Source organism: Myodes glareolus, chromosome 2, assembly GCF_982192425.1.
Source record: "Myodes glareolus chromosome 2, mMyoGla1.1, whole genome shotgun sequence".
Lineage (NCBI taxonomy): Eukaryota > Metazoa > Chordata > Mammalia > Rodentia > Cricetidae > Myodes > Myodes glareolus.
This window is the reverse complement of record NC_142027.1, coordinates 1,850,694-1,876,360: the sequence shown is the minus strand read 5'-3', so window position 1 is coordinate 1,876,360 and position 25,667 is coordinate 1,850,694. Positions and strand designations below refer to the sequence as shown.

The following is a 25,667-nucleotide window of genomic DNA, read 5'->3' as shown; positions in this document are numbered from 1 at the left end:
TATAAGAGCTAGTTCCAGGACTGCTAGGGCTTTTACACAGAGAAATCCTGTCTCAAAAAAACAAAAATAAAAAAGTCTCATAAACATTGTTCTATAAGGCTAGAGGTACTATTGGTCTAGAATTAATGTGCTTTGCCATGGACAAATCATTCCACACATTTAAAAGTTTAATAAGCAAAAATTTCTTTAATAACAGTGCATCCAGGGGTATTTAATGCTAAAAGAGGCAGCCTGGCACAGATTTTGCATTCCACATATGTTATCATTCTTAAGCCTCTTTTAGGTTCATGCCTGAGGTTACACTTTGAACAATTTAAAAAGAGAGAAGAGAATGCAAATCTAATCACTTAGGCAGATGGAGTGTATTTACAGAGCAAAACTCTCTTTTAGATCATGCATTATGATCTAAATATAAATGTATTATGTATGATCTAAAAGATAAATAGATCATAGTGCATGCTCTAAAGGTACATTTGAAAGAAGTATCAACGCTACAACCTTCACACATACAAAGGATATAGAACACAAATACAAAAAAAATGGAAGGGTCTCCTTTCCACACTGAATGATATTTTTAAATGAACAACTATTCTGCCTATTCTAACTTCAGATTAAGGAAGGCTTTTTTTACTTCTAAGCAAGCAGGCTCAAAGGCCACAGCTGCTTCTAGTAAGGACCAGAAAGGGCTCATTTTAACCAGCCCTGACTGTTGTTTGCTCAAGCTGTGACATTACTGTACAAAATTTCATTTTTAAGCTTTATTTTATGTATATGAGTGTTTGCCTGTACATGTCTGTCTGTGTGCAGTACCTGCAGAGGCCAGAAGAGGAAATCATATTCTTGGAACTGGAGTTATAGGAGATGATTAGAAACCATTGTCTCTGGCAATATATCCCGAGTCCAGTGCTCTTAATTGCTATCTCTCAAGCCACGCTTTTAATTTAAAACTTATTTTTTATAGATTTTAATTAAAATATATCACTCCCCCTTCCTTGTTCTCTCCATCCCTTCCCAATTTTCTTCATCTAATTGTTCTATTTTTCAACCATCCATTGTGTAATCATACAGAGACCTAACTCTCCATTGTAATAGTGTTTCCTAATTTTTAAAGTGGGGGAAAAAACTTTTACCTGATTCCTTCAAGAATTCCCAATTTTCTCACCAAATGTGCCAACAATAATAATTATGACATGAGGCTGACTGCTGCTATGTACAACAAAAGTCTGACCAAATTTCAAGGCAGGTATTTAGTTTGGCAACATCCCAAGAGGGGTTTCAGGAAAAGCCCAACAGGAGAGAAGAAAGGAAACAGCTGGTAGGGTAGTGACTCTAACTGTATGTACTTCGACCTATACTGGTGGCTGCAAAGCCACAGGCAAATGGCTGTACCCCAAAAGTTGGGAACCAGATTTAGCACAAATTCTAGTCATTATTAATAATAAAAACCCAGAGACAAATATTGAGGTAAAGCTGAAGATGACAAAAGCACACCAGAGTTCTCACCTCTACCAATGCTCAGATGGAAGTGGTTATCTTGTCTTAAGACTGCAAAGCTCCTCAGACTCCACTGAGCTCCCATCTCCTCCCACCTTATATTCCTCTCTCTGCCCAATCATATCACTCCTGGCTTCAACTCCCTAGTGTGGAATCCCAAATGCTGAGATTACCTTTGTGTGAGCTTTGTTTTTCTTTTAGACTGGATTAATTTCATGTAGCTCAGGATGGCCTTGAGCCAACAGAGATCCATCTGCCTCTGTCTGGGATTAAACATATAAACCACCACTGCCTGGCCTCTATAGCTAACTAATGTGGCTAGTTTTGCACCCTGATCTTCAGGCAAGTTTTATTTGTTAGATCATAAACAAAATATTGCTACAGTTACCTATTTAAACTCATAGGGCTTTTGTTCCATGGAGTTGGCAAACAAAATAGAGACAGACGTAATAATACTTGAACAGGTTGGTGACACTGTCAAAATCTCTTTTCCAGAATACTCTTGTGTAACTGAATATATGTGAGTTGGCTAAAGATCTTACCAAATACTTTATAGCAAAAAGATTTTCAATATTAGTTTTTTATATGATTACTGCAATATGCAAAGGCTTTAACAGATTGATTGCACACAAAAACTTTTACTCCTGAATAAAGTGCAAAACCTTACCACACTAACAACATTTATATGGTTTCTCTGCAGTATGATTTTTTCTCATGATTTTGAAGACTACTGATGCATGCAAAGGCTTTACCACACTGATTACATTTATAGGGTTTCTCTCCAGTATGGGTTCTTTTATGCATTTGAAGATGACCGTGCTGTGCAAAGGCTTTACCACACTGATTACATTCATAGGGTTTCTCTCCAGTATGTGTTCTGTCATGCATTTGAAGATGACTGGGACGTGCAAAGGCTTTACCACACTGATTACATTCATAGGGTTTCTCTCCAGTATGTGCTCTTTTATGTATCTGAAGAGTACTGAGATGTGCAAAGGCTTTACCACACTGAATACATTCATAGGGTTTCTCACCAGTATGTGTTCTTTCATGCCTTTGAAGACTTTTGTGACATGCAAAGGCTTTACCACACTGATTACATTCATAGGGTTTTTCTCCAGAATGTGTCCTTATATGTATTCGGAAATAACTCTGACTTGTAAAAGCTTTACCACACTGATTACATTCATATGGTTTCTCTCCAGTATGTGTTCTTTCATGCATTTGAAGACTACTAAGATGTGCATAGGATTTACCACATAGATTACATTCATAGGGTTTCTCTCCCGTATGTGTTCTTTTATGAAGTAGAAGTTGACTGTGCTGTGCAAAGGCTTTACCACACTGATCACATTCATATGGTTTCTCTCCAGTATGTGCTCTTTTATGCATTTGAAGAGTATTGAGATGTGCAAAGGCTTTACCACACTGAATACAATCATAGGGTTTCTCTCCAGTATGTATTCTTTCATGTCGTTGAAGATGACCAAGATGAGCAAAAGCCTTACCGCACTGATTACATTCATAAGGTTTCTCTCCAGTATGTGTTCGTTCATGCATTTGAAGATTACTGAGTTGTGAAAATGCTTTACCACATTCAATACATCCATAGGGTTTCTCTCCAGTATGTGTTCTTTCATGCCGTTGAAGAGAACTGTGAAATGTAAAGGCTGTACCACACTGATTACATTCATAGGGTTTCTCTCCAGTATGTATTCTTTCATGCATTAGAAGATGACTGTAACGTGCAAAGGCTTTACCACACTGATCACATTTATATGGTTTCTCTCCAGTATGTGTTCTTTTATGCATTAGAAGATTACTGTAACGTGCAAAGGCTTTACCACACTGGTCACATTCATACGGTTTCTCTCCAGCATGTATTCTTTTATGTCTTTGGAGAGTACTGAGATCTACAAAGCCTTTACCACATTGATTACACTCAGAGGGTTTCTTTCCAGTATGTGCTCTTTCATTCCATTGAAAATGACTGTCATAGGCAAAGGCTTTAACACATTTAGTATATACAGAAGGTTTTTCTTCAGTTTGACTTCTTTCAAGCCTGCAAGAGTAATTGGCACAGGTAAACACTTTAACACATTCAATACACTGTTCAATATTTATATCTATATGAATTAATTTTACAATTTGGTCCAATTGTAAAGAGGAAGCAGATCTTAAAGTTTTATTACTCATGTTGTTCTTCATTAACGGTTGTTTTGCCTCTTTAAGACACCTATGATGGTAAGACCCTTTCTTACATAGTTCACAGTTATAGAATTTTCTTATATGAGATTTTTTTCACATATTTGAAGAGAACTGAAAAACTGGGAGCTTTACCACCCTTACTGCATTTACGGAATTTCCTATACTGCGAGTCACACTACATTTGCTAAGTGAACTAGGACATCTGTTGTGTGAGAATTTAATGATCATCAATGCACTTTAAACTGTGCTTATTTACATTGATGCTTTTGTTTAAAACTTCCAGGACATACATTTTCTTCAGAGACACATTTTGTATCAGCTTGCACATGAAAATTACCTTGAATGTTTTCTAGAACTCTGACAATGTTCTTCATTATTATGGTCTTCCCAACTGTATCCTGAAATATAGTACCAAAAAATGTATGTTATATTATTGTGCAAAATTTAAGTTACTATTTTCAGTAAACCTTAGAACCATGCTTAATTTATTCACCTCATTCTTCTTCTTTCTCAGTCACAGCATCAATAACCAAGGAATAATTGTTCCCTTATTTTAAAACATGAAAAAAAATGCAGACTTACCAATAGAACTGAGGTTTCTGTAGGTCTCCAGCATCACGTCTTTGTAGAGATTCTTCTGGGAAGGATCCAGCAAACTCCATTCTTCCCAAGTGAAGTTGACATGCACATCATCATAGGTCACAGCATTCTAAAATATCCCATACATGTTTACAACAGAAAGTATGATACTGACAACATTGTAAATGTATATTCTTTAACAGTATAGTCATATAATTCTGGTGCTCCCCACACTAATTCCATGACATAGATATTATAATGTAATTACCAAGTCACTTTAGAAGTAAACTGGAGGGTTACCTCTGTCATTTCTGTACCCTTAAATGGGATATCACCTTGGAAGAGAAATATCTACTAACAAACATCGAGAGAATAGTAAACAGATCAACAGTACAGAATACATGTAAAGAAATTGTATGAAAAACTAACTATAAAAAAGAAAAATAAGATGGATAAACTGGTTATATTGGCTTATGCCTTTAACTCCAGCACTCAGAAGGCAGAGGCAAGTATTACCTGCCTCTGAGTTGAATGCCAGCCTAGATTATGCAGTCAGGACCAAGACAGTTAGAAGTGCATATTAAGACCCTGTCTCCCATGCAAAAATCAGTGAAACAAACAAAAGATAGAAAGAACTCACAGGTGTTTACTGAAGCTTCTACAAAGAGTTAAGAATATAAATGTTGACTATAGCTAATCAACACAGGGCAGGAGATATGACTCAGTAGTAAAGAACTCTTGTTGGTCTTGCATACAGGTGGCCTCAATTGTCAGTACTTATATGGGGGATCACAAGTATCCATTATTTCCAGTGTAGAGTTTCTGAGACCATCTTTTGATCACTATGAGGACAAGGTACCCATGTGATGCATATCCAGACATACAGGTAAAATACTCATATTCATTAAAAATTCAAAACAAATATAACAGGCAGGAAGAAGGTAATACACCTGTAATCCAATGACTCAGAAAGCTCAGCCAGTATCAATGGCATGAATAGATACCATCTCGGAAAACAGAATGATACCCTCTACAAAATTATAAAATTCAAGATAAGGAGTGAAGCTGAGTACAACAGTATGTGCTTGACATGTACAAAAACCTACATACCAGGTTCATCACCCAATGACATAAAAACAAAAATTCCAAGAATGTTGCCCTACCTTTAATCCCAAGACTTGGAAGCCAGAGTCAGGGGGAGCTCTTAGTTAGAGACCAGCCTAGTGTACAGAGCTACTTTCAGGAGAGCCAGGGCTACACAGACAAACCTAGTCTTCAAAACCAACCAATCAAACCAAGAAATTAAAACAGCAAGTTACCAAACAAAGTGTCTTAGCACTGAACAGCAATTGCTTCTACTGTATCTTATGTGACTTACAGAGAGAGTCTATGATGGTGTTGAAGGTCTGACAGCAAAAGCAGGAAGCTGGCTGATTAGTTTTAACCACAAACCAGTCGACACAAAAAACAGGAAATGGGTCGGGGCTACAGAGACTCCTATCACACCCCCAATGATGAATTTTATCCAGAAAGGCTCCTCTTACTAAAGGTTTCACAAGCAATCAAAAGAAAGTCACCAAGGAGAGATACATGTTCAAATACATCATTCTATCTGGTGGGTTTTACAATCCATCAGTTACATTCTGACCCAAATCACCATAGGCTCATGGTCATCCATGAAGAATATGCATTCAGTCATTTCAGTGATCCTCATAGTCTGCAATGCTCTTTACATTGTTCAAATGTCCAAAGTCTCTTCAGACGGTGATACCTTGTAATTTCAGAAAACAAGTTACATCTTTCTAACATACAATATACCAAAAAAGAGAAATGGAGACAGTGAGGGACGATTGGATCAAGCAAAGACTGAAGCACAGCAGGACAAACATCAAATCCTGTAGCTCTGTTTCAGATGCATGGGGCTTCAGGTTGAAAGGGCTTAGATGGCCCTATCCCTGCAACTTCTCATACATCTCTCTCTTTGTTTACTTCTACCCCCTATATGTAGCCACCTCTCCATGGAAGATGTCTCGTAGCTTAGGTATCTGAAAATCTTGTGGTCTCAAAATGCAACCCAGGCTGTTGTGGAATATTATTATAAGATGTGCTATATTTGTTTACGCTGTGGAACATTTGCTTTACTGATGCAAAGATGTTTTCTATTCTTCTGTGTTGCATTTGTGAAGCTGTGAAACTTTGTCTGTATAAAATATGTTATTTTTCTAATAAATAGCTGAATGGCCAAAATCTTGATGTGAAATGATAGGCAGGGCTGGTAGGCAGAGAGAAGAAATGGGAGGAAAAATCTGGGAAAAAAGAAAAATAAGTAAGGGGAGTAAGAAAAGGAAAGGACACCATGGGCTTCCCACCCAGCTACACAGCAAACCATGGAATAAGAAGTAAAGACAATGCCTGGATGGCTAGGAACCAGAACATGGATGGCTTAGAGAACTAATGTAAAACCAAATACATCTGACCAAGAAAAAAAAATCAATGAAATGATTCATAATTATATTCTCCTATAATCAGTGACTGGTGCCTGGTCCAATTATCATCAGAGTTTTCTTTTTGCAGCTGATGGAAACATATGCAAAGATTCCTACCTAAACATTAGTTGTACTCTAGAAATCCTGCGGAAGGAGGGGGTGAGAATGGTAGGATCCAGAGGGGTTTAGAAAACCCAGGCAGCAAGGCCCACAAAGTCAACTAAACAGGGTTCACGGGGGCTCAGAGAAAATGAGGTAGCAACTATGGAGTGCTGCTAACAAAAACTTTATCAGATGTGCAGCTGATGGTAATTGAAGTTCAGGTGTCAGTCCACCAAAGGATTATCTCTCTGATGGATATGTCTCATTCAAGCAAGGCTTAGAAGAATGCAGTTTCCAGAATGTATTTTGCTTCTGCTGTCTCCCTGCATGCCATTGCAACTATGTATATTGTATGGAAATTCCCTCCCTCCCTGTGTGTTTATCTCATAAATATATTCCAAATATTGGGCACATGTATATCTGTGTTATGTTTGGGAAGGTGATGTCTTCTTAAGTTGTATAATTTTTATGAATAGAAATAACATTAGGATAATTTTCAAAGCTATGTCTGTTGTTATATACAAGGCCTGTGAGTCATACCTGAAAGCTGTTTTATATCATAGCTTATGCTGAAAGAAGAAAATAGTTACAAACCCAAGCTCTAAGACAACTGTATATCATTAGCTGATTCAATATTTCAAAGTAACTTTAAATTAAGACCAGGTGCTTGCTAATAAATTTTAAGATATACATTCCCAGAAATAGAAGTCTAGTTCACAAGGACATACTGAGCTATCTGGATAGGTCATAAATACAAAAAAAAAGGCCAATTATTACTAGCTGACAAATGATTTAGTCCTTGCACCCATTCCTGACCTCAATTTATAAAAATATATTCTGACTAGTCAAAGCTATAGAAAATAACTTGACTCTGTAATTCCTAATGAGGACTGCTGGTATTCTTAAGTAACCAGAAATTATACAAAAGATAGGAAAATATATTTCAAAATTTAAAAATGTTCTTATTGTCACTGTGCTATTGGAGAATGCCCTAGTGTTCTAATATTAAGAAAATTAAGGCAAACCTATGTCCCTACCAAAGCATTTATGACACAACTCTCTTTCTGTAAGCACTTATAGGAAGCCAGCATTTCTGCTAATCACAAAATGTTAGGTAACATAATGACTGATTGTTGATGTGCAGCTGCACTTTACAGCCAATTAAGAGGTTGAGCTTTGCTACTTGTATGTATCAGGATAGCTCTGCCTCTTATCAAATGATGACCTTAAAATGTAGCACCTACATCCAGCATGAAAAGAGGCTATTGGGTATATGTAGCTGTTGAGACCAAGAAGACACAGGAGTCATCTAGAGAAAATAGACAGAAGCTTAGATGAGAACAGAGCAAATGAAAGAATAAAGAAATTATCATTAGAATGTGTGTGTTCTTTTCCTAAAGACCCTCAGATAAACAACTTCCCTAAAGCCCTTACTTTGCTGTGGCATTTTTTTTGCAACCCTGGAGCAACCATAAAAGCTAGCCTTTTGGGCTGCATTAATGGAGTCTGCATAGCTGTGTGCCAGGTTCTCAGCATACATGCCATGGTTGTTTAGCTTAGGGTGTTTTTGAGACACCTAACTTTAGAAGTCATGGTGTTTCTGACTCTTTTGCCTACTCTTGGGACCCCTTTCCTGCTATTGGGTTACCTTGTTCAGCCTAGTCTTACTGCACCATGTGTTTGGTTGATATTCTTGCTCTTTTCTGAAGGGAAACAAATTAGTGCATTTGGGGAAATAAAGAATGGAGTAGTGGGCCTAGAAAGAGTATAGGAAGAAAACGTTGTAGTCAAGATGTATTGTATGAAAGAAAAATAAATACAAAGAAAAAAGAAAAAAAATGAAAACGCATTTAGTCTAAGTTTAATGATCCTCATAATCTGTAACAACCCAAACAGTGCCAATGTCCAAAGTCTCTTCTGACACTAAGGGCAATCTCATTACTGTCACATCTTGTAAAATCAAAAAAAAAAAAGAAATATTTCCAACTTATGATGGCACAGAATATACTCCCATTCAGAAAAAGGGAATATGGCTGTGTTCAGCCTGCGATTCAGGCAGACATCTCCTGTACATATGCATGTCACACCAATTAGAAGAACAGGTATGGAGGCCACCAGCCCATGAAACTTCCACACTCCCTAATTCCCATAGATACAATCCCCACCAGCCCTACAACTGCCACTTCTAAAGCCATGTCCCAGCCTCCAAAGCGGATGGATATCCTCTGCTTAAGTGCAGGCCACAATGGCCAGAAGAACAGGTAGACAAACTGAGATAGAGAATCCCTGCTGGATTAGAACCATGCCAACCATCAGAAATCCACATAGGCTGCTCACCTGGGGACCTCCTCTGTTCTTTCATTAATCTCCCAACACTAGCCCCAATCCCACATCCCTCTTCATCTATGTGTTGTGGCTTCCAACATGAGTGGAGATCGCTTGCTCAAACAAAGGACACACTATTTGCCAGAAGTATATGTAGGCTATAAGCCTACAGACCTGCCCCACTCTCTCAGTGTCCCCTCAACACTATCCCCAAGCTCCCTCTCCAAACCATTTTTTTGCAGTCACAAAGTGGGCAGATATTCCCTTCTGGAACAATGGCCACCATACTGTAAGATTTCCAGACCCCAACATTGGTGAGAACCCCTGTTCAACAATAGGCCACACAGACCAGAACACCAAAGAGCAAATAGAAACCAAGGAACAAAAAAACCCATTCAACAAAGACAACCTGGGAAATCAGCACCTAGAACTACAATCCCCTCAAACCCAGATACCTAGACACCAGCATAAGAACACAATCAAAAATAGTCAGAGCAATATGTCTCTACTATATTCTAGCTATTCTTCTACAGTATGCCCTGAATATTACAACAGAGTTGAAGAACAAGTATGTTAAGACCAACTTTATAAAGCTGAGAGATGACCTTAAAGAGGAAGTGAGTGAATCTCTTATTAAAGAATCAGAGAAAATTAATAACTTCCTTAAAGAAAGTCAACAAACAAACAAACAAACAAACAAACAAAGGGACAGTTGATGAAAATGAATGAAACTGTTCAAGACCTGAAAATGGAAAAATATAAGCAAATTGAAAGAATTCTTGAAATGAAAATCTAGGTAATCTTATAGTAACTACAAAGACAAGCTTCACCAAACGAATACAAGACATGGAACACAGAATTTCAGGTTTTGAAGTTATGATAGAAGAAATGGATATATTGATTAAAAAAGTATAAAATATAAAAATCTCCTGAAACATAACATCCAGGAAATATGATGTAAGACCAAACCTAAGAATAATAGGAATAGAAGAAGAATCTCAAAGTCCCAGAAAACATTTTCAAAAAAATTTATAGTCAAAAATTTTCCTAATTTGAAGAATTCAGGAGAATACAGCCCACAAAATCAACTAAGCAGGGCTCGTAGGGGCACACAGAGACTGAAACAGCAATCACAGAACCTCCAGGGGTCTGCACCAGATTCTTTGTATATATGTTATCCTTGTGTAGCTTGGTTTTGCGTGACTCTGAATAGTGAGAATGGGGGGAGGGGTGCCTCTGACTCTTTCACTTCTTCTTGGAAACCTTTTCCTCCTACTAGGTTGCCTTAGCTAGCCTTGATAGGAGGCTTTGTTCCTAGTCTCATTGTTACTTGTTATGCAGGACTTTGCTGATATCCCTGGGCTCTCTGCTCTACTCTGAGGGGAAATGGAGGCAGAGTTGATATGGTGGAGAGAGAAACAGTGGAGAGGGCTGGGAGAAGTGAAGTAAGGGAAAACTGTACTTGGGATGTATTGTATGAGAGAAGAATAAAATTTTTTTAAAAAAAGAAAGGATTATTAACACAGAGAGGGAAGATTGGACCAGGAAAGACTAAAATTCCGCAGGGCAAATAACATAACCTGTAGCTGTCTCAGACAGGTGGGGCTTCATTCTCAAAGGACTTAGATATCTTATCCCTGAAAATTTTCATACATGTGCCTCCTTTGCTACTTCCACTCCCTGTATGCAGTTCTCCATGGCAGATGTCTCATAGCTTAAGTATTTCAACATCCTATCATCTCAAAATACAACACTGACTTCATCTTCACAGCTTCATGCAATGAACTCTCTCTCACAGTCTCCTCGCTGTGACTCCGCATGCAACAGTGCTGAACTGAAACAAGAGAAGAATTTATGAAATATAAATTTTGCATCTTTCTTGTTTCCAGAACTAGTACAACATGGATGATCCCCCCAAATCTGCCTTCTAAGTTGTAAAGGACACTACTAAACTTGGACCAGAGTTACAACAGGTTCTGTATGAAGTTGCTTCTCTGGATTAGGAAGCAGTTCCCTATTTCTTCCATAAACTGAATGCTTGCATGGCTGGAGTCTTACCTTAGGTTACCTTCTTAGACTTTAAATGCCAAGAAGGGCCTTCTCTTTAAGTATGTAAAACTTCCTAAAACTTCCTGCCTGTGTTTCACCACAGGACTGCCATTTGAAACCACCTAGTGCTGTTTTTTTCTGTATGAAACTGACTTTTCATTTCTTTCTGCACCACTTGTTTCTTTTTCATTGTAGACCCGAATGAGTCTACACCCAACAAAATCAATACTTTATTGAAGAAATCAGCCAATTACTTTTTAATTCTACCTTATTCAATTTCTCAGTAATGGAGAAAATAGGAATGATTTGGGGGCAAAATATTATACAAATAACTGCTCGCTGAATTATCATGGAGTCTATTTCCCATTTAAATCCTATGACCCCAAGCACTGTACTCCCATATTCCTAGTCCTACAAAAATAGCTGATTAAACTTCTGTGTGAAGCTTTCTATGATTTTTGCCATCTGAAGTCCTAATATCTTCCACATTCCTCAAAAAGACAATATTCCAACAATTCACCTGGCAACAAAATCTGTTTTGGCATACTACATTTTGGTCTATGTTGGGAGCCACCTGGAGGCACAGGTGGTCCTGCAGTTTGGAGGTAGCCACGTGGGGCTGAGCAACCCTGCCTGCACCCTTGCCTGCACATGCTCAGACCAGCAGAATGGCATTAACCAATCAGGACAGCGTTCAAGCTGCTCCACCGTTTAAAAGCAGCTGCCTCGGGGCCCAACGCTCTCTCTCTAAGCTTTCTCTCGTCCCTGCTCTATCGTCCCTTCCCCCAATTTTCCTCAAGGGAATGCTCCAAATAAAGATGTGACCAGAGAAGGAATTCTCGTTTTTGGTGGCGTTCATTCCTGCGGGACAGGATGGCCCCCCGCAACTGGTGCTCGAAACTCCGGGACGCTGAGGGACCCTGACAACTACGCCGGGGGACCCTGAGAAAGCCCGGGAGAAAAAGCCAAGATCAGACACCAGCACAGAGAGCCTTGAATTTCAGAACTCTGAGAACATGGAGCGGTGAGTGACGTCGGTTGAAATCCCCAGAAAGGGGAGGAAAAGAAATGTAAAAAAGGAATTTCAAAGGATAGGCCTAAATAGAAAAGAAAATACAAAAAAAAAAATCAAAGTTAAGGTATCTGAAAGAAGGTACAGAAAGCAACAGGGAAGAAAAATCCCTTAAGTTCAGTGCAGGAGGAATGTAAACAGCAGCAAAAAGGGCGAGGTTTACGGTTGGGAGATCCGCGGCTTCCTCCGTGCGTACTCGCTGATAAGAGACTCGGGGCAACAGTCTCGTAGGGAGGCGAGTTTGATCGGGTTCTAAGACTGCCTTCCCTGTTCTTAAAGAGCCACAGAGTTTCTGAGGTGATTTTCGCCTAATTTTGATAAGAGAGCTCAGTCTCTGGCTCTCACGTACAAAAAACTTTAATTTTTGACTGAGAAAGACAAGCTGCTTGATCGTGCTGAGAGTGCTGGCGGCAGCCGGCCCGCCTTTGAGCGGTAATGCCTGATTAGAAACACGGAAGTGGGCCAGGCACGGTGGTGCACACCTGTAATCCCAGCTACTCAGGAGGGAGACGCAAAATTGCACTCTCCAGTGCTAGCTCGTTCGGGAGGCATGGCCATGCTAACCAGTTGCTGGCGGGAAATTTGCTGGAGTCCTCAGAGGCCTGCGAATAGCCAGGTCGCGGGCAGGCTAAAGTCCGTGTGACATCAGAGGCTATATGTCCCGGCCTTCTGGCGGGGCTATGGTTTTTGGAGGACTTTTTCAGCACCTGAGCAGACTCGCCTGACTGAGGCGGAAGCTGCGTGGTGAGCAGCGGCGCCATAGAAAGCAGAGAGGAGCTGAATCGGCTCTGCGGAAAAACTGTGTTTCCATAGCATCATGGGCGGGCGGAGATGAGTTCCCAGAGAACGGGGCTCCGCGCGCGGGCAGACCGGGCCCTCCACGGGTGGGCGGATGCCCCCCCCCTCGCCGGAGCTTGAAAAAGACTCACAGCCGGCGGTGCGAGTTCATTGCCTGAGGTGAAACGGCGAGCCCGCGCAAGGCCCGGGGCGGAGCCATGCCTTTGGGCCATGCGGAGCGCGCCATTATGGGCTTCAGAGGCGGAGCTATGGCAGCTGCCGCTGTCCGCTGCTGCCGCCGCCCTCAGCCAAGGTCGCTAAGAATTTAGTCAGATAAAAACATTTGTCGCCAAAAATTTAGTCAGATGAAAACATTTATCCCCTAAACAACGTCCCTTCGTCAGCAGGAAGTAGCCAGATCGATGCTACGCCCATTCTCCCTTAAAGAACTGGTCGTGATTATCATAATAAAGGCATGTTTACCTGGTTACCGTATCCTAGGTAACAAAGAAAGGCGGACCTTTTGCCTGAGGCACCTGGTGAGATAAACAATGTTACCTAGAGGTTTTTCCATCTGAATAGGGGAGCTGGAGAGATGGCTCAGAGGTTAAGAGCACTGACTGCTCTTCCAAAGGTCATGAGTTCAATTCCCAGTGACAACTGCTTTGGTTTTTAAACAATAGAGGGGGACTACACTACCAGTGACAGCTTCCCCCAGAGAAAGGATTTCTCTTGCATTCTATACACTTAATTTTTAATTCAAAATTTTGCTGGTACAGGCAAACAAGATTTGCTTTTTGAAGCAGAGACCTACAGGTCTCTAAGTTCAAAACCAGCCTACTTCCAGTACTGATTGTGCTGAATTTTTACACTGAGAGTTTTTAATACTCTTAAATGTTAATTTGGGAGGAGAGTTTTGTTTATGTTTTTCTAGGAATGCTGACATACATCTGGATGCCAGCGAGACTGACAAGAGAGATAAAGAAGATGACCCAGTGGATGCTGAGTGTCCTGCTGTGGAAGATTCGTGCAGAGGAGGCAGCAGAGATGACCTTCTGGGCAGTGCCAAGAGCAGCTGTTTCACAACATCGACTTGAGCAACACCCTGTGCAACCTCTTATCTCTTACTCTACTTTGCCTTTTCCTTCCTTAGGAATGGGTGGGAGCAGAGATATCCTTGGCATGCTGCGTCTAGGTGGGGACCAGATTGGAAAATAGTTTTGCCTTATTGCTCTTAAAGACAATAATTAGGGGGAGATGTTGGGAGCCACCTGGAGGCACAGGTGGTCCTGCAGTTTGGAGGTAGCCACGTGGGGCTGAGCAACCCTGCCTGCACCCTTGCCTGCACATGCTCAGACCAGCAGAATGGCATTAACCAATCAGGACAGCGTTCAAGCTGCTCCACCGTTTAAAAGCAGCTGCCTCGGGGCCCAACGCTCTCTCTCTAAGCTTTCTCTCGTCCCTGCTCTATCGTCCCTTCCCCCAATTTTCCTCAAGGGAATGCTCCAAATAAAGATGTGACCAGAGAAGGAATTCTCGTTTTTGGTGGCGTTCATTCCTGCGGGACAGGATGGCCCCCCGCAGGTCTAACTTGCTTGTTTCTTGCTGTGATTCAATTCTCTAACCAAAAGCATCTCAGGTAATAAACACACTTATTTGGCTGAAAATGCCAGAATACAACCCATAACTGGGGAGCTTAGGATAGACACTCGAGCTACAAAGTAAAGGCAAAAACCACAGAGAAACTTTGTTTACTGACTTCCTCTCTTGTTTGGACACTGTCCTGTCCTAACCTAGATCTTTCACCTCACTCAGGCCCACTTTTTAGGGAGATGAAACATCAGCGGAAAAGCTTTCCTATACCAATCATCAATCAACACAGTTTCTCACAAATATAGTAACTAGCGATTCCAATTTGGGCAAAGCCTCAGTTGATGTCCACTTAGATGACTCTAGGCTACATCTTGTTGACAGCAAAAGCTAATTAAGACAGAGACACTAATATAAGAGAAGGTTTTAAACACACAAAACCAAGGTAGTAACTTTATCAATCACTTAAGTAGCCAAAACCCAAACATGAAAATAGCAACAACTGGAAAACTCAGACCTGCAGAGAACTTCCCAAACCAACACAATTTTCAAGGAACTCATAGTATAATATAGTAAATTTTCTGAAAAAAAATGGGTGAACACCTATCATTTTCCAGAGAAACAACAAAAAAATTAGATAATTAATAACATCAGCTACATAGATGGCACCACTGACCAAACAAGTCAAAAAGTCATATAACACACACACACACACACACACACACACACACACACACACACACCATGGTCCCTTAACAAGATTTTCTTTTATGTTTTATTGTTTTTTTTAATGGAGCTATGTATTTTCCCCCACTCCTCTTCCTTTCTCCCCTGCCTATAGACATGTAGAAGAATGCAAATAGAATCATATCTATCACCATGCACAAAACTCAAGTATAAATGGATCAAAGACCTCAACATAAAACCAACCACACTGAACCTCACTGAAGAGAAAGTGGGAAGTTCTCTTGGATACCTTGGCACAGGAGACCACTTCCTAAAGATAACTCTGGTAGCACAGACTCTGAGAACAACAATTAATAATTGGAACCTCCAGAAACTGAGATGCTTCTGTAAAGGAAAGGACATGGCCAATACGACAAGAATGACAATATTCTAACCAAAATTAAACCACAAGAAATCTCTGGTCAGCACTCACCAGGCACACTCCAGTTCTGTGCTCTGCTGATAATAGGAAATGAATTGGGCAAGAGAGCTGCTCCACCAACATTGGAGAGATTTGCTTGAAGCTTTCTGATGTTTAAACTTTATAGACTTTATAATGCCTTTGATTTCTAAAAGGATATCATTCTCTTATAATAAAGAAAATGATACATTTGGATCACTTAGGCACCATTTTGTTTCCTATGACTGATGATTGCCTGTAAATCTGCATCAGAGTGAGGGAATGAAACTTTTCCAAACCAAATGCAAGATAACAAATTTTTAAAGAAACAGTGTATAATTTGTATTATACACTGAAAGTTTTGCTCTAATTGTTTTGAGAATCGCAAAGCTTTTGAAACCAAGGTTATCCCCACACTTTTTGTATGTTTGTGGGATACAGAAGGTCTTCCTTGAGCATACAGGAGGCACACAAGAAAAGAGCGTGTCAGATGCCTTGAATCTGGAGTAGCAGGTGGTTATGAGCCTCCCAACTTGGATACTGGGATAAACTCAGGTAATCTCCAAGAAGATTACATGCTGTGCCACTTGCCCAGCCCAATAGTACTTTTTATCTAATAAAATAAGTCTTTTACAGATTAACACCAAAATCTAAATAAACAAAGAGGTGTAGAAATAACCAGGCAAGCTAAAGGATAAAACAATTATATTTTTATTTATTATAAGGGGAAAAAAACTCACAAAACAGGAAACAAGAAGACCAAGTTCCACTGTGTCCCATGGGAATCACCCAGAGAGAGAGCATCTGAGGAGTGCACACATTTTCCCCTCAATCCTGGGAAGCCATGCCTTAACTTAGATCCACCTCTTAAAGATAATTGGCTAACAAGGTTTTCCCCATCAAAGAGGTAAATGAATGAACCATGGAAACATGATATGTAAATATTAAGATGCTGTGCTTGCTAAATTTGCAACATGAAATTCATACAATCCAAAGAAAATTCTCAAGAATTTATGAAGATTCCTGATTCTAATGTGACACGTAACATGACTCAGAATGCCCAATAGGATTATGAAAAAATATTGACACCATATAACTTCTATATTTACTACTTAGCTATAACAATCAAGAATAAGAATAAATTTGTGAAATGAGATAGAAAGAGTCAAGAAAAAAATCCAAAAAATATAGTCAACTTTTAATCAAAAGACCAAAGGTAACACAACCAGGAAAAGTGTGATCTTGACCAACATTGCCCAACTACCTATAATTATAAGTGTGTAGAAATTAACACAGACTTTACAACTCCCACAAAATTAACACAAATTGACCCTTAAAGTGTCATCCTCCAACTACTGATATTTTTTCCAAACAGAGAGGGCACAAGCTCTAGAGTTCCCTTAGCAAATGGAGGTAATCTCATTCTATGGCTCTGCAAACTCTAATGTCCCCTTGCGGTTTCAGGCCCACCCAGCCAACTGATATCCAATCACAAAACAGTGTAGAATAATGTAATGCCTATGCCCTGTGATATGGATTATGGCACACAATGTGGAATCTGCCCTATCCACCTGCCCAGCAACATGCAAACCTGAAATATCTCTACAGCTCAGAAACTTCTTTTCTCCCCTGGAACTGAACTTCCCTGAATCAAGATAAGACTGGTATTAGAAATTTTAAAGCATTCTAATCACATATTACTGAAGGATAATTCCCAACACTTCTTTCTACCAGTTTCTAAATTATTTGTAATACTTGTAAGACAAATCTGAAAGTGGAGTGCAATGTTCAGCACTCCAAGAAACCAGACTTTCAGATTTCCAATCTATCTTCCTGCCTCCCACTGAAGCAATGCTTGTGTATACAAACTGGACACATACAGCCTTCCATAGTCAGTGAAGCAGTCTTCCCCTCCCTACAGAGTCAACACTCAGGAAGTCTCAGTGAAGAAGGGCTACTGCCCAGGTCATCACAGGGATCAATGGAACCACAGTCTGGCTCATGGTCTATCCAAGTCACAGAAGCTCTGACAGCTCCGCAGAACTGCTTCTCTTGGTCTGGGTGTCAGAGGTCCCCACACTAACTCTATCATGGCTTGTGGTCTCCCTCACAGTAGAACCAGAGGAGAATCCTGGAAAGAACCTGAAACCTACCTCCCACTGGTACTCCTAATTGCTAAGCCTTCCCAGGCTCCCACATGAGCTAAGGCCACCCAGCTGGGACTCAGAACAATAGCAGCTCCCCTAGTGGGTAACCAGAGATCAAATGACACAGACAGCAGAGTCTTCCCAGCTCTGCCCTTCCAACATAAGGGCAGACAGGACCTTAATGGGTCTTCTAGAGCACTTTCTGTTCCTCTTCCAAAGCAATACACACTGACTGTGTAGTGCACTGAAATCTTTGCTTCACAGCTGGGAAGTCCTGTAGCCAAACACAGGTCACATTCAAATAGGAACTGTTATTACTGTGTTACTATTGTTAAAGAAAAACAGGCCATGGATTAGAAAACAATGGGCATCCAATGGTAGTGATTGTAGACAGGAAAGAGATTGTGGGCATGATACAATCATAATCTCAAAGAATTATTTTTGAAAAGTTAAAACAGAATTTATGGTCATGTTTTCCAGAGACTAACAATTTGTATCAGAGCAAACCAAGGATTATTCACATCTTTTTATCTGAGGCTATTCATCTTAAACAGGAAAATAATAGTCCTGTTAAGCAGGGCCACAGAATTTTCCCAGATCTTCTATATAGGTTGAACTAATGTAACTAATTTGCCTTCATGATAAGATCAGTCCATTATCCAGAATGTTGAATCTCTACTCGGTGAACCCCAAGAAATGACCAATCAGAACAATTATAGAACATCTCAAAATGATTACATGACTCCACATTGCTAATCTTAGCTACTGTTGAAGCAGGAAAGTGCAAACGGAGACTACTCATTCACAATCATACAGAAATTATATTAATTACAACACTGTTTGGCCAATAGCTCAAGTACATTCTTAGCTAATGCTACATCTTAAATAAATCCATTTCTATCAATGTGTATCACCACAAGGCTGTGGTCTACTGGTAAGGATCTGGTGGGTGACCTTCTCCTTTCCTTTGGCAGATACACAGCTTCTCCTCGACTCTACCTACTCTATATATGTCTGTTGGGATTTCCTGCCTGACTTTACTCTGCTAAGCCATTGGCCAAAACAGCTTTATTCATTAACTAATAAAAGCAACACATATACAGAGGCTCTCACCTCCTTCCCGCCCCTCCCTTTCTGTACTGTCACTACCCCAGTTTCACAGTCAGTGAACTCAGTTCTTGCATGGGTCTTCTTCATTAGAATGTCCTCCGAAAAAAGCCAGAGAGACTGCTTGATACTCATTAACTTGTCCATTTTTTCCTTTGCACTGAGCTGTTAATGTCCAAACTAGAAGGAGTTTCAGGACTGTCTTCCCAGAACTGGGAACGTGAGTCCGGATTAGATGTTCAAAGCAATTCTCAATTATATGGCATGGGGCAAGACTAAGCTACAGCAGACATTGCCCTAAACAGAAATAAATAATAAATAGCACTTGAGAGAAAAGGAATTAAACATTAATGACCTAGAAACATTAGAGAATAGAAACAAATACAGATAAAAGTGGTAATGTACTTAAAGAAAATGTTAAAACATAATGCCAATAACTGACATTTGTCTCAAAAAATATAAAAAATGGTAAAAATAATATTACTTTTAAGATGAAAAAGCTTAGAAATATTGACTTTGAAAAAGAGCAAGACCTTCTCTAGAGGAGGTAATGTAGTTTTAATAATAAGAGACTGATTGATTTTGACCATATGCCCAAGTCGGCTGCTGGGATCTGTAACTGGACACATAGTTACAGTCAAAGGCGTTTTCTCAAAACTCTGTGTTTACATACCTGTGTCAAGCAGGATTGAGCATATCTGCATAGGAGTGTTGCCTAATGGAAAATTCAGTATTCTTTGGGGCAAGACAACCTTCCCAAATTACACTAAGTCAGTCTGGTCAGTCTTCATTCACTAAGACATGAATTAGTAAATTTTGGGAAATTATAAAATCACTGACGCAACCACAATCAGGTCCCTTTTTATAATGGTGACTCCAGCAGCTGATTGCCTACCCTGTTTCCTCTGCAGTGTACACAATAAACTATTCCATCTATTTTGTTATGAATGTAGAAATCATGCTCCACATGCAAATCCCTTTCCTTGTACTGAAATATTCAACTGCATAACTCAAAAAGGTAATTTTGAAACTCTAAGGTGGTACAATCATTTAATTTAAGCTTTTGGAGGTGTAATGTAGAAGACAGCAAGGTCTTTGCCCTGCCGAGCAGCAGAACGGAATCAAAGTCCCCTGAGTCAACCTAAGAGAGCTTGTCTTAGAAATAATTTTTCTAAAAGTCTGGAAGTGCAGTTTTTCTAGAATTAACGTACCTTGCCAGGGAGAAATCACTTCACATACTTTAGAGACTAATAAGGAAACTATCTGTAATGATAGCATGCATTCATCTCTGGCTAATGCTCAAAGGGGAGCCACCCTAGAACAGATTTTGCATTCCACCTATACTGTCATCCTTGTGTCTTTTAGATTCAGGATCCAGGTTACACTCTGAACAATTTAAATAGGAATTGAAGACTGCAAGTCTAACACTTAGGCATATGGAAGACTGACACAGCAAAGAAATTACCAAAATTATTTCTTAAGTACACCAATAACCTGAAAGGACCTTCTTCAGTGAGAGGATCCTGAGGTGGAGGTGCCAAGGGATGAGAGAGATAGGAAACGCATAATGTAGAAAAGATAAAAGCTGGGCTGGCTGGCCTGAGCTAGTGGGAGCTCACTAACTCTGGACTCATAGTGGGGGAACCTGCAGAAGCCCAAACTAGGCCCTCTAAATGTGGGTGACAATTGTATGGCTGGGGCTGTCTGAGGGCTCACTAGTAGTGGGACCAGCATTTCTAGTGTTTGAACAGCAGAAAATGGAAGGAAATGGGAACTTCTTTCAAGTAAGCAGAAAGTATCATACAATGGGACAAACACAAGAGGAGGCTAATCAAACAATGCTGCATAAGGAAACATAGAATTTCTCAAGAACATTACTGACTAAGCCCACAGAAACATTGGGACTGATAAACATATCCCCATATGGTAGGAAGAATAGGGTTCTCAGAATCTGAAACAAACCCTGCACAAAGGCCTTGGACCCAGACCACAGTTATACTGCAAACATATTCCTGGTTGTAGAGAAAGAGCTCTTTTTTATTCTTAAAACATCAGTCCCTTGGGATAGCTCCCAAGGCCTAGGTGTCTGACAATTTCTGGTTCTACCAAGCACATTCTTTCTCCCTGTGTGAGAGCATAAAGGGAAAGTCTTATTGATCAGGCCAGCCCTCAACATGACAGTGTTTTCCTTTTCAAATAGTTGTCCCCTTGTCCATCTACCAGTACTATGCTTTTCCCAAGAAGAAAACAGAACCTTTATGACATACCAGGTCCGAATGTTGGCTGTGACCCTGTAATGCCCCCTTGAGCAGCTTGTCAGAGGCCTGTTTTTGATATGTGGACAAGCCTACTGCCTGGTTGTAAATCAGGAGTGTCTCCTTCGTAATGGTTTGGAGCGATGATGTCTAGAAAATCCTGGTGAACAAATGTGTATCCTAGCATCCTAATCTCTAACAGTCCTCAATAGCATATACTTATCTTTGGGGTATTTTAGAGACATTCATGTCTTAGCTAAATTCTACTTTCTGTGACTATCTCCTAAGCATTGGGAAGTCCTTTATATCACCAGTTTGTTCTTCTACATCACAGGAAGTAGAATGTTCCCTAAAGTAAGAGACACTATTTTCAACTGTCACAAAATTAAATACAAATGGATCTTTCACCTAAATATTAAATGTGAAGTGCAGAACTTCTATAAGATACTAGAGAAACTAGGCCTCTCTGAGTTTGGAGACCTGCTCACATGGATGTACAAAAAGCACGTTAAACTGAACAACAAAGATGTTTCAACCCACAGCTCTCTGCTTCCAATGCTGTGTGCAAAGGCAGCGAATGGAGCAAATTAGTCATAGCAGGTACCTGGGGGTCCAGGCAGTTTCCACGACCACATGAGCCACAAAGGACTCCTGATTGCTAGGTTTCCCCAGAATCCCTCATGGGCTACTGGCACCCAGCTGGGCTTCAGAATATTAACAGCTCCTTTACTGGGTGACCAGAGATTAAATGATTTAGACAGTACAGTCCTTCTAGCTCTGTCCTTCAAGCCCAGTAGACAGGGCCCTAGTCTAGAAAGTTTGTATTTTAACAGACATTCTTCCACTCTCCTAGAGCACATCCTGTTCCTCATCCAAAACACAAAGTTATTTGTGTGCAAAACCCATTACACACTCAATCTCCAGTGTAGAGAAACCTTTGCTGGGAAGTCCCACAGACAAACAAAAGTCACATTTACACAGTAACTGTTGTTAAAGAAAGACAGGCCATGAATTAGAAAAAAAAAAACGAGGGATCATGGTAGAGCTTGGAGGTAGGAAAGAGAATGTGGACATGATGTAGTTATAATCTCAAAAATTATTTTGAAAAGTTGAAACAAGCTTTATGGCCATGTCGTCCAGAGACTAGAGATCTCTCACACCTTTTCTCTAAGGATGAATATCTTAAACCAGAAAAATAACAGTACTGTTAGACAGGGCCATAACATTTTACTCGGATCTTCAATTTCGGTTGAAATACTTTAATTATAGGAGGTTGGTTTCATGATAAGGTCAATACTTTACCCAGATTTTTGTTTACCCTGGCCTGTAGACCATACAAAATGACCCATCAGGACATTAATGGAACATCTAAAATTAACTGCCTAATTCTGCATTGCTAATTTCATCTACTGTTGAGCAGGAACGCTCTCACCCTCTGACCTGCCTCTCCCTTTCTTCACTATGACTCATAGTTGGTCAATGAACTCAGTTTTTACACAGGTCTCTCTTCATTTTTAAGTCCCCAATAAAAGTCAAAGTGATTTGAGGACACCCATTAACGGGTCCATTTTTCCTACTTATTGAGGCAGGATTAGGGTTTCAAAGCAATTCTCAGTTACATAGCATGAGGCAAGCCTAAGCTATAGGAGACATTGCTCTACACAGAAAGCAATAATCAACATCACTTGAGAGAAAAGGAATAAGACTATTAATTACCTATAACACTAGAGAACAGAAACAAATGGAGATAAGAGCATAATGCACTTAAAGAAAATATTTAAAAATGATACCCATAAGTGATTTTAAAATGATAAAAATAATGTGTTTTAAGAACCAAAAAACTTAGATATATTGATGTTGAAAAAGAATAGGTTCTTCCCTAGTAGAGGGAATGTCATTAATAAGATTGATATTGCCCATATGTATATGTTGGCTGCTGATGTCTGTAACCTGACACATAGAGTTATAGTCAATGGCTGGTTTCTCAAACCTTTGAGCTGACACAACTTTTCAAGCAGGATTGAACATTCATATCTGCATAGGAGAGCTGCCTAATTAGAAATTCAATATTCATTGGCTCAAGATAACCCTAACAAATTGCGCACCCACACAATCTGGTCTGTTTTGCATTTACATGACATAAATTAAAACATGGTGGGAAATTACAAAATCACCACTTCCCACACCGTACCACAATCAGGTCCTACTTCATAAAGGTGACTCCGGCAGCTGATTTCCTAGCCTGTTTTCCCTACAGAGAACATAATAAACTATTTCTCCTATTTTGGTCTGATGACAGAAGCAGTGTTCCACACGTGATTCCTTTTCTTGTGACGGCATTAGATAGTCCACTACATGACTCAAATGGATAATTTTAAAACTCTGAGGTGTCACAGTCATTTAACTTAAGAATTTTGAAGGTGTAATATAGAGGACAGCAAGGTCATTGCCCTAGAGAGCAACAGACTGAAATCAAACCAACCTGAGTCAACATAGGAAAGCTTGTCTCAGCAACATTTTTCTAATGGGATGGAAATGCAGCTATTCTAGAATTAATTAATATTAACATGTGTGAAATCACTTCACATACTTAATAAAGAAAAAAATCTAATCTCTCTAATGATGATATGCATCCATCTCTAACTGATGCTCAAATCAGTTAGATAGATTTTTCATCCCACATATGCCATCATCCTTAAGTGTCTTTTAGGTTCACACTCCAGGTTACACTTTGAACAATTTAAATAGAGACAGGCAACTTGCCAGTCTAGGAACTTAGGCAGATGGGAGATTTACACAGCAAAGATATTCTCAGAGACCTGGAACAGCAGGTCATTCTTCAGTGGCAGGGGGTTAAAGTGAAGGTAACAGGGTCTGAGCAAGATAAGACAAGTAGAAAGTGGAAAGATAAAAGCTGGACTGGGGAGGTCTAGTACAAGCTATGTCCTAAGCCAAGTTAGCTTCTCAAGAAAAAAATGGCGTCTTTACTAGTTCCAGTAGGGAAATGGAAGGAAATGGGAGGCTTCTATGAAGTCAGTAGTGGGACAAATTCAGGAGGAAGCTAATCAAGCAATGCTACACAAAGGGTACAGAGTATTTCAAAACATTAATTACTAAGCCTACAGTAGCCTTGGGACTGATAACCATAGCTCCATCTGGTGGAAAGAGCTGGATTCTCAGGATCTGAAGCAACCTCTCCATGAAGGCCCTGGTTCCAAACTTATTCCAGATTTCAAAGGAGCTCTGATCTATTATCAATACCTCAGGCCATAGGAAAAGTTTTCAAGGCCAAGGCCTCAGGCTGTTCCACCTCCCTGCCCGAGGGCCCAAATGAAAACCTTGCTTGATCAGGCCAATCCTGAACACGACAAAGTTCTACTTTTCAAATACTTGTACCTGGTGTCTTACTGTGGATCTGTTAGAACTATGATTTTCTCAAGAAGAAAACTGCAACTTTATGGCATACCAGGCCTTAAGGTTGGTTGTGACCCTGTAATGCTTCCTTGAGCAGCTTAGAGGCCTGTTCTTTGATATATGGGGATGATATATGGGTAAAACAGGGGTGGGGGGCTTCTTTGTAATGATTTGGTGTCAAATGTCAGGAAAATCCTGGTGAACAAATGTGTATTCTAGCATCTCTAATAGGCTTAGTCAGCATATGCTTTTGGGTCCTCCCCCAGCTAAATTCTATTTTGTGAGACTCGGAGTAGTAGAGTGCTACACAAAACATGAGATGCCTTTTACAACCTTCACAAAATTAATCAAATGGATCTTACAGGTAGAGATTAAATGCAAAGTGCTGAAGGTCTAGAAGATATTGGGGAATCTAGGCCTCTCCGAGTTTGGTAACCTGCTTTTCATGGAAGCACAAAAGCACACAGGAGTTGAATAGAAAGATGTTTCTACATACAGCTCCCTATTCCTAATGCTCTGAGCAAATTCAGTCCACGGAGCTGTTATTCAAAGGCCTGCATCTTGGTCCAAGGACTTGCAAGGGCTGCAAGAGACCTCACAGGGCAGGGAATCTGGCTGCAGGTTCCCACCCAGATCTGGGGAGGACCCACCATACTGGCTCCGGCACCTATTCATCTGCTCTGCCCCATTTGGGATCAGCAGCCCCGTTCTCACCATGTCGTGGTTTTCCAGCTTTCCCAAACACTCCGCGCAGCTCCCTGCAGCAGCGATCACACTGCAGCCCCCAAATCTCTGGCGCCAGCTCCTCTTCAAAGCCAATCCTGCAGGCTGTGGCTAGAAAAGTTCTGTGTCTGACTGGAAGTCGCGGCCAGGAAAAATTGTGCTGTGTCTTTAAGTATACTGTACCACTAAGGAAGGTGTTCTTGTCACTCAGAC

The 25,667-nt window shown here is 40.2% G+C and overlaps 1 protein-coding gene, 1 long non-coding RNA gene and 1 pseudogene across 2 annotated transcripts; 2 read left to right on the top strand and 1 right to left on the bottom strand.

Moving 5' to 3' along the window:
• Nucleotides 1–158: 158 nt before the first annotated feature.
• Nucleotides 159–25,626, bottom strand: LOC125392875 (uncharacterized). Its single transcript, XM_087898288.1, has 4 exons — nucleotides 25,446–25,626; nucleotides 4,285–4,411; nucleotides 4,040–4,100; nucleotides 159–3,556 (listed from the first exon to the last, which is right to left on the bottom strand). The coding sequence occupies exons 1-4, from the start codon at nucleotides 25,446–25,448 to the stop codon at nucleotides 2,176–2,178; spliced, it is 1,572 nt and encodes a 523-aa protein (XP_087754414.1). The 5' UTR covers nucleotides 25,449–25,626; the 3' UTR covers nucleotides 159–2,175.
• On the top strand, nucleotides 11,810–14,625 carry LOC148122886 (uncharacterized). The gene is made up of 2 exons (XR_015735517.1): nucleotides 11,810–12,267; nucleotides 14,027–14,625. It is a non-coding gene; the product is annotated as an uncharacterized LOC148122886 (long non-coding RNA).
• On the top strand, nucleotides 13,100–13,279 carry LOC148122887 (Nuclear RNase P; annotated as a pseudogene).
• Nucleotides 25,627–25,667: the final 41 nt, after the last annotated feature.

Bases quoted from the DNA above. Each gene is read 5' to 3' on its own strand.
- LOC125392875 (XM_087898288.1), bottom strand. The intron at 4,101-4,284 runs GTAAGTCTGCAT...ACTATATTTCAG, and splicing joins CAGAAACCTCAGTTCTATTG to GATACAGTTGGGAAGACCAT. The intron at 3,557-4,039 runs GTAATTTTCATG...TTACTCTTGCAG, and splicing joins AGTTCTAGAAAACATTCAAG to GCTTGAAAGAAGTCAAACTG.